This window comes from Rhipicephalus sanguineus, unplaced genomic scaffold (genome assembly GCF_013339695.2).
Source record: "Rhipicephalus sanguineus isolate Rsan-2018 unplaced genomic scaffold, BIME_Rsan_1.4 Seq2389, whole genome shotgun sequence".
Classification (NCBI taxonomy): domain Eukaryota; kingdom Metazoa; phylum Arthropoda; class Arachnida; order Ixodida; family Ixodidae; genus Rhipicephalus; species Rhipicephalus sanguineus.
The window spans coordinates 17,040-30,615 of record NW_023614839.1 but is presented as its reverse complement, the minus strand read 5'-3'; the positions used below and the strand labels follow the sequence as shown (position 1 = coordinate 30,615).

At 45.7% G+C, this 13,576-nt stretch overlaps 1 protein-coding gene across 1 annotated transcript; it reads right to left on the bottom strand.

Annotated features, from left to right (window-relative positions):
• Nucleotides 1-2,320: 2,320 nt before the first annotated feature.
• On the bottom strand, nt 2,321-12,820 carry LOC119376822 (kynureninase). Its single transcript, XM_037646519.2, has 12 exons — nt 12,634-12,820; nt 11,866-11,989; nt 10,200-10,282; nt 9,598-9,659; nt 9,346-9,417; nt 8,517-8,591; nt 7,557-7,703; nt 5,843-5,941; nt 4,849-4,981; nt 3,825-3,910; nt 3,239-3,478; nt 2,321-2,552 (listed from the first exon to the last, which is right to left on the bottom strand). The coding sequence occupies exons 1-12, from the start codon at nt 12,800-12,802 to the stop codon at nt 2,406-2,408; spliced, it is 1,437 nt and encodes a 478-aa protein (XP_037502447.1). The 5' UTR covers nt 12,803-12,820; the 3' UTR covers nt 2,321-2,405.
• Nucleotides 12,821-13,576: the final 756 nt, after the last annotated feature.

Here is a 13,576-nt window from a genome sequence, read left to right as displayed (position 1 = left end):
GTATTTGAATGAGATCCAGAGTCATTTTTAGCAAAGCGATTGTTATATATGCTGAGGAATTTTTTCAGGACTCGTTCAATGGTGTTACCGCTGGATTGAGCAATGCCATTCCATGTCACGGACGCATACTCAAGTTGCGGAAGACATATTACCGTGTACAATTTGTGTAGGGCCATGGGAGACCTGATTCAGTGCCTCGCCAATAATAATAATAATATAATAATAATAATAATAATAATAATAATAATAATAATAATAATAATAATAATAATAATAATAACGTTCATTGTGCATCAAGTCACACATTAGCATGCTGGATCGCATTTGTGCTCTTGATATCATGTTTTAGGGTAGCAATATCATGCACCTTAAAATAATTGTAATACAAGCACATTAAATGTGGTTACTAAAGCTGGTCTCTCAGCACGATGTTTAGTTGACAAGCTGTGCAACAAAACGAATGATATAATTCCGAATGATGCACGCATTACTGCGTTTACAAGGCACAACAAAATTCCTACGAACTCTCAACGCATTTTTTTTTCTTCTTTGTTTCTGCATATGGGAATACATTTACACGTGTGACGATGTTCCGCATATCTCGTAATCATCCACACTTCGCCAAGTTCAGTTTCATATCGCACTTAATAAAAGTGCGCTTAACCATGCGCTTATTGAAGCCTAACCTTTGGCAGCAGTGAATGTGCGCTTAAACCTCAGGCGCGATTCAGTGCCTCTGAAGCACTGTTGCAATAACATATCAACAAGCGCTTTGCTTGACCTAGTCTCTGGAGCGTGGCCTCCGAGACTAACGAGTCGACGATGCGGGTGCAACAAACACGGAGGCCAAGCGAGGAGAAGAAATACACTATGGCGCCGCCAATACACAGATGGCGCTGGGGCCCACGTGCGTCCGAACTCGCTCAGTTTAAACGAAACATCTAGGTGCACATTTGGTAAGTAGACTTTTAGAAGCCGCAAGGGTTTAATCGGCTTGCAAGAACTAGAGGTAATGAGGCTGAAATGCGCAAGAAACAACGGGCAGAGGCGAGTACACAAAACAGGTCTTGTTTGTTCCCGCCTGTGCCTCGTTTCTTGCGGTTTTGACCTAGATAAGCAGCCATTATTCAGAGAATTGATCGAACAAAAAATGCCAGGCAGAACACGCAGAACAGTCGCAGTGTAAGCTGGAGGAACGGCCTTTATTATAGAGCCTGCTGTGACGTCTCTTAGGGCGTCTACAAGTACAGTTGCGAACATGCGAGGCACCCGGCCGCTACGCCAGAAGTCACCATCATTTTGCGAAGCAGAGAAGCGTCCACTGTGCGTCTGTATGCATGTATACGCAGCTACCTAGCGGCCCACTCTGTTGACTCTATGGCTACTGTTGATGACGATGAAGAAGAACAATTATGGCTGAGCCCTTTGCAATGGGCGGGAAACTTTAAACCACCCGCAATTCACATGGTGTGGTATAAAGGTCTAACCTTTTGCCACACAATATTACATCCGTTAACATGATTCCTCGCCCGACATGACGCATTTTATAGGGTCTTTTCTCGAAGATGTTTCAATATGTACCGCTTTAGTGCCCTCTTCGCTGAAATTTGTTCTTTGTGATGTTTGTTGTGCGCTTATTGAAGCGACTTTGACTGTTCGCTATGCATGTACATTATGTACGTTTATAATAAAAGAAATGGAAGAAAAACAAAACAAAAAGAACACTGTAATGAAGGAGTGAGTGAAACAAAGGAAGCAGTCGTATATGCACAAGAAGCACAGCATCAAAGTTGTGCAAGAAAAATGGAACGGCAATACCGATCTGTGACAAGGAAGGGAGCCGAAAAATGCAGCAACGTCTCGTCGCAAGAGAAGACACAACGCGACACAGCATGCGAGTCTTTATGCGCACATTTTAATTACCTTTGCAGCATGGATGAATAAATCCTGTAAGGACAAAGTCTGAAGTTTGCTGTAGTAACACACATTCCTTTCTTTTTCTCGCAATACCCGTATACCTGTGTTGCCTGAGGATGTACGTGCCCTTGAGTACATTGTATGCTATATGTGTACTTTTTCTTTATTAGATATACTTAAGGATAGGCTGGTACCTATGTGTGGCTACGCCTACTCCTCTTCTCTTGATTTATGATTGTCCACTGCTTAACGTCGTCAAGTATTACGTGTGTACTGGTTCCGTTGCGTTTGTCCAGTCATACTAATGGAGTGAGCGACTCGCTCCTTTCGCTCTATTCCACACTGTTTTTGAAAAAAAAAATAAGAAGAAAGGCTCCTTGCGTCAAGTTTTCACAAGTAGGCGTCCCGCTGTTGTGACGCAGCTGCGCAATCGTCGATGACATGTTGCCGAATAGAACAACCACAGCACGCATGCGTATGAGCAGTCCTCAGTGGCCATTAGTGTAGGGCGTCCCCTCCGTGGTGAACCGATCGCATATCTCCTTGAGCGCTCGTACGCAGTTGTACGCGTCTTCAAAGGTGTTGTACAAAGGAGTCGGCGTGAAGCGGAGCACCGATGGAGGGAGCAGGTCTCCCTGAAACGGGCCAACACAACAACGCGAAGTTATTAGAGAGACCAATTACTGACAGCAGCAGGGTAGCACTGTATGCGACACGCATTATAATAGGCTGTCTATAAATGCGTGAAATTTGCATAATTTGATGTCAAGGTTCTGGATACCAAATTTAAAGCAAGTGGAAGCGTTAGAATAAATTATAGTATATTTTACAACAAATAATTGCAATTACAGAGGAAATAATTATCTCAGTATTGTATAGTCAGTCGTGGTATATTTCTTCATAAACCGAATTCCACGACCCACTCAAATGACATTAGATAGTTATCGGCCTATTGCGAGCATTCATAAAAATGATAAAAAGATATAATATTAGGAAATTCCTGCCAAAACGGCCCACGTTCAACGTCTCGTTATACACGGTAATGCCTTCACCAAAGTGATCGTGTGTAGTAAAATATTTCAACCAGAAGTGATATAAAAGAACTTTAGGGAACAAAAATGCTTCTTTTACCACCAGCTCAGCGTCTGTGGTCTCTTCCTTGCTGTGCACAGAAATGGCAAATGTAAGTCACCTTTCCAAATGGGAACGCCGAGTCGGAAAGGGATACAAGTGCGTGGAACAATTCATTTCGCCCATCGCTGTGCTTCACCGGGCGTGTCCTTACCCGATATCGACGTATAAGGGAATAATTTGAACTTACGACGATGCCTCGTCGCAGGAGCTCTTGAAGCACGCGTCGGGCATCGTAGGGAGCGGCTAAGTGCAGGCTGAGCTGGCTTCCTCGGCGCCTAACGTCGGCCGGCGTGAGCAGATGGAACGGGCGCGTACTGTCCTCGTGGTCGTGGCTGGCACCGAGCAAGTCCGTCAACAGGAGCTCCATGTAACCGGTCAGGAGGAACTGCTTGCGCAGACGGTTCGGCTCGCCAACCTCGCTGAATATCTGGCCCGCATGGTGTGGGGAAAAAATCACCCAAGGAAGTGTAGCATATACTGAGTGCGAGATATTATTATTATTATTATTATTATTATTATTATTATTATTATTATTATTATTATTATTATTATTATTATTATTATTGTTGTTGTTGTTGTTGTTGTTGTTGTTGTTGTTGTTGGCATCCCCTTGCCCCCCCCCCCCATATTATTTTTTGCGATTGCCTTGCAGGTCATGCGTGCAAAAAATGTCTTTCTTTTTCTTGTGCTCAGAACACCAGTCTTGTCCTATCCGACATGATCTTCACTAGGCAAACAAACAGTACAGCGATAACTTTTGATTTCAAAATTACCTGTAGGCTTGTCATGATTGGCGCGATCAGGACGGCGCTTCCGACGGAGACTTTGAACATGTCCGCCGACGGCGAAGGTTCGAATTCTGCATAGTTCAGAAGGATCGAAGCTGTTTAGCGTATTGCACTGGCGTATTGCTTTAGGGAAAAAATGAAAAAAAGAATGAAAAACGCTGTCCGCGTTGATTCAGTCTAGTGTAATAATGCAGTTTTTCTGAGCTCATCAGCCTCATTTACTCACCACAAAATATTGCAAATGAGTTTTGAGGGATCGATCCTCAGCTAGACGCTTTCCTTTCTGAGCAATCCGTATTGATTTCCTTGTAACTTCGAGCTGCAAACGGATGGTTGTCAATTATAGATATCATTACTCATCATAAGTTGTTCATGATGTTCACATCACAAGTATTTACTGGTCGGACGCGGATGAAACAAAAGAGACTCACGTCTAAAGCAGTTATAGTTTCTGCTAGAGGATCGACCGGGCAGGTTGTGCAGGGACACCCGCTGAGCGGCTATCTTCGTATGTACCCTTCTCGTCATACCACGTTCATCTTACCGTACGTATCTCTTTTTCTGAGCTCTTCCCCCAGTGCAGAGTAGCAGGCTCGAGTCACAGCAGCCGACCTCTCCACAAAAAAAAAAAAGAAAGAAAAAAGAAAAGAAGCTCTCTCCGTGTCTTTCTCCCTCCCTATTCCTCCATATCCCTGCTTTGTTTCTGTAACCTTTTTATGGTAAAAGTGCGGTATGGCATCCCCGAGCGGCACCGTCTTCTATAGTCGTCTTCCGACTGGCCAGCATCGAGTCTTCCTCAAAAACTGGACAAAGCTGATTCAACTCAGGACAAAAGAACATTGATGTACAGGACGAGCGCTTGCCCTGTGTATCAGCGTTCTTTCTCTGTCCTGCATGTGTTGAATCTGCGCTGTCCAGTTTCTAAGGGTATGAGCGAACTAGTCCAGCAACGAATTTTGTTTCGCAGTAGCGTTACACAGAGATAAATACGAGGTATAGCCGAACTCACCACGTCTCATGAGTAGCCTGGTCTTTCCGTCGTTGCCCCACCAGCCTCTCAGCTCCGGCAGCCGGTCACAGGCCTTGCGGAACTTGTGGCTAACGTACGCCACTGCAGTGTTGCCGGGACCGCAGTTCATGTACTGGGCACGCCCCGGAACGAAGTGCATCATTCAGCACCAGCATTGTTGCTCAGTACGTGTTTCATCGACACTTATAACTCCTAATTGGATTACGATCGAGATTCTAGAATTATTGCTTACGATGCCCATATAGGTGGTGTCCAAAAAAATGTTCGGCAGCGATGGTTGCCCCTGTGACACAACCAGTGTATGAGGACTTAACATTCCGAGTCCACGGAGAATGTGGCCTTCGTGGTGAACGGCGGGCTGACTTCAGCTCGTTATTTCAAGATGGCTGCGATTATGGAGGGTTACTGAACTTCATGTGCCCACATTCTGATAGGGCCTCTTTCCCTTCATCTCGTTTCCGGCTGTCCGAGTAGCAAGTAAGCAAATATATGCTGGGTAGTCACTTCGCTTTTCAATAATAAAGAAAAGCTCTCTCTCACACACACACACACACACACACACACACACACACACACACACGCACACAAACACACACACACGCACACATACGCGCACGCTATGCGGGATTACATTCATTTAATTAAGTTTCTTTTTCTTTTTTTCAGAAGCTCAACGAATAAGATAAAGTGCGACGGCCCAGTGCTACTGCAAGGTAAGCTTTTTTTTATATTATTATGATTCAAGTTTATTCATCGAAGATGTCAGTTCTACATTATAGTGTACATAGAATTAGTTCACGGAGCCAATGTACGTAAAACAGTGTTTTTTTTTTTTTTTCTCGTACGTCGTACTTGCGTATTACCACCGTGCACACGCTCACGAACTAAGATGTTATTTTCAGGGAAGCACGCAGATACGCGTGGCATAGAGTGTTCTTTTTTTTTCCCTTGTTACAGAGCAACACAGGCTCACCTTGTACGTGCACCAGGCGGCCAGATCTATCTCCCATTCGTTCAACCTCAGCTCCACGTTGCAGACGGCGTGAGCCAAATCCCACAGCACGATGCAACCCTGTAAAACGGCGAGCCCCTTCAACATATGTCGACAGTCACTCTTTTATAGGTGTTTCATAAGCGTGTACAGCGGTAAACAGCTCGCACGGTGTTACTCAGAGCGTCAGATTCCGAAGTTTGCAACCGAGTTTGGAGCTGCGGCATCTCTTCTGCCCGTGGCAATTAAGGCACCGCATATACGTTACGCCACACAAAAGCGCTGCTGAATGAGGGAAGGGAATTCGCCGTCGTGGTTACGAGCGGCGCTGGCTAACACTCCCACGTTTGCGTGCACATAAATACCCCATAAAGGGGACGAAGGGACGACCACCGCCGTAGCTCAATTGGTAAGAGCATCGGGCGCGTAAACCGAAGGTCGCAGGTTCGGTCCCTGTCGGCGGCAAGTTGTCTTTTCGTCCACTTCACTTTCTTCACATCTATATCACAATTACTTCAATACACTTGAAACAGTACAGTTAACGTCTCCTATACCTTCCTTGGCGTCACTATCTGCTGGTTTTCATTAAGGTAGTGTCAAACAAAGCGCTGCTGGTGTTTTTAAGGACTACGCACCTGGACGAATATTCTGAATTACTATTCTATGTACACTGCCCGCCACACGCTTTCTGAATCTCACGAAGGGGAAGCGTTAGCGGCTGCTGGAGCCTCCAACACGCAACAGCACATATCGGCGATGGGCCTGAAAGCTGCATCTGCGTGCGTGCGTGACCCCCTCGAAAGGATTTAGGCAAAGCTGGCTTCTCCGCAATAAGAGTCGGCGTGAGGCGAAGCACGCTTCATTTTATTGCTTTGACAGTGCAATAGAAACATTCGCACGCGCGTGTCAAGAACGTAATATGGCGACGCGAAGCACCCGTGGAAGGCAGTTTACGAGCATGGTTAACCAATATTGAAGCTGGTACTTTAAAATGAGGACCGGCGCACGTGATCGTGTTTACCTCACGCCGCTTAGCGTCCAAAGCTGGGCTGTACATCATATCGCGGTTTTGGCGTCGAACCCCCAGAAATTACTGTTATTACGAACTTGGACTCAGTCGTCTATAAATGCAGGCGCAGTAACATTTGACATTGTCATAAGGGATTCAATTTGTGTAACGGTCATTTAACACGTCACTGAAATGAAACGCACTCGGGGAATGCGTCGTCTATGAATTGCGCCGCGATACTGGCCGTGGCAGTAATACGCCGCGCATGTGTCAGAGCGAGCTTTTCTCTTACATACATGATAATATGTACATGTACATGCCATTGGCGTATCCTCCAGGGAGAAAGGGGAGGGCTGACCCCCCCCCCACATTCTTTTTAAATTTTGCATGTGTAGACATGTATATACGCACGCACAAACATGCATAAATGGTAGTTGAACACCGCCCCCGCCCCCCCCCCCCCGCGAAAAAATTGCTGGCTGCGCCCCTGGTACGTACGTAATACGCAAGTCGTTGATCTATGTTACAAATATGTCATTGATAACAAGTCAAGAACATTAGGGAGATCATCAAATGATGATGTCATTAATGCATTGATGTGCTACATATAGACTATGTTTATTGTTTCAATATGGCGTGAGTGCATTGTGGGCGACTTTGTTACTGTCGCCGCTGTGTTTACTATACCTTTTTGCGAGCGGCACTTGTGATTCCCCGGATGTCCAGAGCCTGGCCCGTCTGGTACTGCACTCCGGACAGGAGCAGGAGGGCGATGGTGTCGCCCTCTTTGTCGATGACGTCATATATATCCTCTTCTCTGAGCAACTGTTCGCCCTTTTACCCCGAAACCAGGCGGAGGCAGAATTATATCGGCTGAGCTGCGACATCGACTTTCCTGCTAGGAAGCAACTTTTCATGCGTGTGCCATGTCACCTCTATTATACCCAGGTCGCTTATCTTTAAAGGTTATAAACATCAAAAGATGAGAAAATGTTGTGATGAAAAATTAGTGAACGCGGAGCGTCGCTGCGGCCAACGTTTCGATAAGCGGACTTGTCTTCTTCAAGGCTGCAAACTGAAGTCTTGAACAAGACAAGTCCGCTTGTCGAAACGTCGGCTACAGCGACACACCGCGTTCCGAGGATTTTTCATCGCTTCAAAGATTCCATCTTCCCCTAAACTTCTACCTTACTTGGGAAAATGTGGAGTGTCATGAGAAATGCAAAACAGCAGTTGTCAACTATGACTCTGAAAAGAGCACCAAAAGATATCAATTACTCAAGCCTTTGCCGGCTTATACGTATATGAAACGTCACATCGGTCAGTTTTGTTGTTAGCGCAACCTTGCTAATCATGCGACGCTAAAACAAACGTCGGCTAGCTACACTAACGAGAAATTTCGACACTATATAGGTAATGATTTCATAGATTTGGCAGCATACTCTCGCGGTTAAACAATCTTTTATCAATTGAGTAGGATCACATTGCCTAAAAAGGCGAGCAATGAATGGCTACTTCTGGGCGTCTTTAGCGCTCAAGAACAGCACAAGTACGCTCTAGAAGAAAAAAAAGGGGCGAAGAAAAAAAGAAACGTCGCGTTTAAGACATAGTACTCGGGGCACTGCATTCAAATCTGATAGTCGTTACCTTCCTGGAGCTCAGAAGGATCAGGTTGGACGCCAGGTCGAGGCCATGGTGGCTCACCTGGGACTGCGCAGCATACTGGAAAGATTCGTTTTGGTCAGCAGCCTATAGCTAATGCAAGTCGTAATCTATACATTTTTCCACAATCTGACAAATTAATGGCCACGCTGCGCACGCCAACCATTCTGGGTCCGAGAACCTGTTGACAGTATGTTCCTGGCCCTCTTCTATTTCCCCTTCCCCCTAGTATAGGGTAGTAAACCAGATGTTTCAATACCTGTTAATCTCTCCCTGCCTTCTCACCTCTCTCTCGATATTTCTCTACCCAATTTCCGCAACGGGGTATATATGAGCACGTTGCGATGTAATGTCGACGATAATCTCTGAACGAAGTCAACTTGTCTACAGTTAAGGCATTCCTTAGCTAGGCTCTAGTCGGAAGTAATGCACACCGGAAGTCAGTGAAATGTAACGGGAAGTTATCAACGAGAGGTACTACTGGTAGTGGCAGCCGAAAGGAATCTGAAAACTGAAAATGAAAACCGCAAGTGAACTTAAGGCCGAAAGAATGCGCCCGGAAGTCACGTGAAGGACCGAAAGTGACGTAACGTATACCTTACGGTCTGATGGTCATAACTTAAGCCTTACGATCTGATGGTGATAACGTAAGCCTAACGATCTGAATGTCATATCTGACTCAGATATGACCCAGGGGAAGGCGGAGATGCGACAAGTGCAACGTCGTGTTCATTCAATTTCGATCATATGATTGATCGAGTTAATTTTTGTTTTTGCTTCGTCACTGTCCGAATCCTGCATATTGAGTACTGACCAAGTCTGTTGAGAACGCATCGGCTTCCACGGCCACCTTGGTCCTCCTCCCTTCTGGTCTGTAGTACGTCATCTGAAGAAGAGAGAACGAAATTAACTGTGCAAATGCTGTTCATTGCTCTATGAAACCTCCTCGAAAGAAAGACGTAAAAAGACCATTTATACTTTTCTCTTTTTTTTTGTTAACGCACGCACTGATGAAGAACGTGATCTCGTTTAAATGTTCCCTTATTTGTTCATTTTTCGCTCTTACCATGAGCAGATGCAGGTTGACGGTGAGGCCGTTCATGAAAACGATCTCATCATGGTCGGCGCCTGCATGCCAAGAATAGTACAATTTGGTTTCCGCAATGATATAATTTCTAATAGTATACATTAGCACTGATATTTAATTACACACGAGCTGTTTGATTTGAATTATCATTCACTGAGCTATATATAGGTGATTATGTAAAACAATTATACCAATCCGGGGTTGAAAGTGAGTCTCTAATAGAATGTCTTTAGGCATATTTTGATATAATAATCGAATACGATAAATAAGGAAATTATAAAGTTATGTGATCTGGTAGGGGAGGACACGATAATACACAGAAAGTAATTTTAAGCACCCGCGCAATATTACTTGTATCATGCACAAAATCTCGCAGTTGAGGTTCTGCCTTCAATTCTGCGATGTTATAATTCGGAACTTATGCGTTCTTTACTCACCCCATTGACAACGGGCTTGTATTGGCACTCTTATGACATACGTGAGTGTAAACGTGACTACTGCGTACCGCTCGTTTTTGTGTGCTGCCTCAATTTAAATCCGGACGTTGTTGCATAGACGTATTAAAAATTACATGAGCTTACCTACGATCTCAGCCATGCGCTGCTTCGGGTAGAGGTCGGCCGTTGAAGCGGGTAAGTGCCCTTGCCGGAAGCACTGTACAGCCCTGCGGAACACGTACAGTCGCTGTCGAAGGTTTGCAGGCCACATCACGAGTAAAATGCGCATGCAATTGAAGCCTCACGGCGACAATATTTAGTCGGACACTTATTGTGAAACTAAAAAAAATCATAAAAGATTGCATACTTATGATGGTCCACAGGTATAACAACACAAACGTAACAAGAAACCTAGAAGACACAGGACAGAGTACTGTCAGCACTCTGTCCCTTCTAGGTTTCTTGTTACGTTTGTGTTGTTAGGGTTTTACGTCCCAAAACTACCATATGATTATGAGAGAGTCAGAGAGACGCCGTGGTGGGCTTCGGAAATTTCGACCACCTGGGGTTCTTTAACGTGCACCTAAATCTGAGCACACTGGCCTCTAGCAACTTCTCCTCCATCGAAAATGCGGCCGCCGCGGCCGGGATTCGATCCCGCGACCTGCGGGTCAGCAGTGAAGCACCATAACTACTAGTCTGCCGTGGCAGGTCTTTCTAACTAGACTGCCAGCAAATGTTACACAATCTGATGGTTAGAGCACTTCTTATAGTGGCTATCTCTTAACTAGAAGGTCTTTAGTGGATATCTGGTATCCATGTGTTTCTGGGGGAGGGGAGGGGAGGAGGATGTGTGGGGCGGGAAGCGTGGAGGGAGAGGTCCTTGTCATTCTGTGGATAGGGTACACTTGCTGCTTGCAAGTATACGCCCACGTCCATAGGTTGGCGAAAAAATTGGAGCTCACTCAGACTCACTCAAGAAATATATTTTGCTCTGAGGGCTCACTCTGGCTCAGACTCACCAAAGTTTTCCTCAACCGGACTCACTTGGACTCGCACTCACTCAACTTTTTCTCAACCGGTCTCACTCGGACTAAAACTCACCAACATATTACTCAGCCGGGCTCACTCAGACTCAGACTCACGGCTAGACTTGAGCCTGAGTGACCCTTAGTGAGTCGACTCATGGATCCGTTAGCGTAAAAGTAGCTTTTTCGATAGCCAACATCTCTCATCATTGGTGCTCTACGATACGCCTTTTGATCTTGTACCGTGAATTACGAGTTACCAGTGGTTTCAATCCACTAATGACATATTTATAAAATACGCGACTCACACGAGATATTTTTATCAAGAAGTCCCGTGAAAGAATTTACAGGTGAAGAGGGGGGGGGGGGTAGGTAATGGGACGCCCCTTCCCTATCTCACGACTCTGATCAATAAATATTGAGGTGGCGCATGAACGCTGCGTTGAGATATGTGGGAATAGGCTTGAGTATAAACGTAAGCCGATGTAAGGCTTACGTTTATATAATGCTGAAGGTAAGTAGACAGGACCATAGGTCGGCAATAAAAGGTGCAGCTCACTCAGACTCATTCAAGAAACATATTTTGCGCTTAGGGCTCACTCGGACTCAGGCTCACCAATATTTTTCTCAACCGGTCTCACTCGGACACAAACTCACCAAAATATTACTCATCCGGACTCACTCAGACGCAGACTAGACTCACGAGTCGACTCAGTCTGAGTGAGTCGACCAATGAGTAAGTTTGCTGACCCATGCACACGTTATATAGTGTCTCCGCTCACCTCTTTCCCCAGTCGTCCAGAACTTTCTGAATCTCATCGTCCACAGCTTTCGGCTTTACGCCAAGCAGGTGGCCGCTCATGTATATGCATTCCTGCTCCGGTGACTCGATGAACTCCGGATCCACTGAGGTGCGGTGGACAAGAAGTTACGGCAGCGAAGTCATACGTCGCAGCATTGCAACATACAATGTTGTAAATGCTCGCAACTAACGCTCACCGTGTACAATGACAGATCGTTTCAAACAATGTTGCCCCTAATTGTGTGGGCACCCTTTTATAATACTCCATGGGCGAAGGCCGAGGGATGATAAAACATAATTACGCATCGAGTGTATGGGGTGGATCGTCTATCAGCCATGTTCTGTCTCGACTAGCAGGAGGGGAAAGGCAGGTTTGCTACCCTAAACTAAGGGGAAGGGAAAATAGATATCGAAAGAGAAGCCGGCGTTCATCTTGAGATATAGGGATCTAGGCAGCATGTCTCCTACTGCTCAGAGGAGAGAGGCGATAGGTTTGGGTTACCGACACACTCCCATAATATGTGTCAGAGTGCCTGGCTGATTTCTGAATTTACATTGGCCGTCTTGAGAAATGTGTTAGTCTGAATTAATTTGCGTGGCTTCGTAGCGGAATAGCATGACACACTTTTCTTTGGGAACATCCTTCTCCTCCTCCCTGCTATTTCCACTCAGAGTTACAATGCTGGTTGCCATGGATACGAGTGCGTTGTTACGCTACGCACAGTGAAGTGGAACGTGTTATGAATACCTTCCGTCAAGTCAACCACTTTGGGGATGACGAAGCATTCCCGAAATTTCTTCAGCGGGTCCTCGCGGTCAAGTTGCCGGGCGAAGTCGACGGCGGTGTGCCCTAAGCCCCACGTGTCGGCCAGCGATAACAGCTCTTGCCTGGGCGTTGCGCTCGCGTTGGCGATCATTTCCGTGCCGTCTTCGTGGCTGCACAGGCTGAAAGAATCCCCTCGGAGTTGTCAGCACATCTTCTTAGAAACACGCACGTGGCGAATACATAAACGCTCTTACACGCTCTATTTTTACGCTCGCCGGGCAAAGCCATGTTGTTGTCTCAGCGAGGGAGATAAGGCAGGCGAAACTGAAGTCCTTGACATACACATGGCATATTCGCCACGTTTCGCTTTTAGAAGAGGACACTATACAGTAAAGATAACGCAGAGCTTGGATAACGTAACGTCATCTTACTACCAATGGCGTGGCTGGGGGGGGGGGGGGGGGAGAGAGAGAGATGGGATCTTTTCAATTTGCACGTGTACATATATACGAACGCATACAAGCACACGCACGAACATACATAAAGGTTGCACGACTCTTCCTCTAATAAAAAAAAAGGTACTATACGCTCCTGATGCCTATACATGCCATAACAGCTGCAAGGTGTTAGGCAATTTCGATATTAGTCTTTGCTGCGTGACAAGGCTGGAGGCCGTCATTATTAATTTAGGAAGACCGCCTTGTCTATAAGTATGAAATCTTCATAATTACTGAGCACTCTCATACGTGCATAAAACGTGTCACAGCTAGAGTTTGTGCATATTAAAGGGGCCCTGCAACACTTTTCGAGCATGCTCAAAAAGCGCTGCCGATCGGTAGTCGAGACTCCCGAGAACACGCGAGCCAAATATTATAGCGATGCGCACGGCCTGGAATTTACAATAAATTCTCAAAGTCAGCTGAAA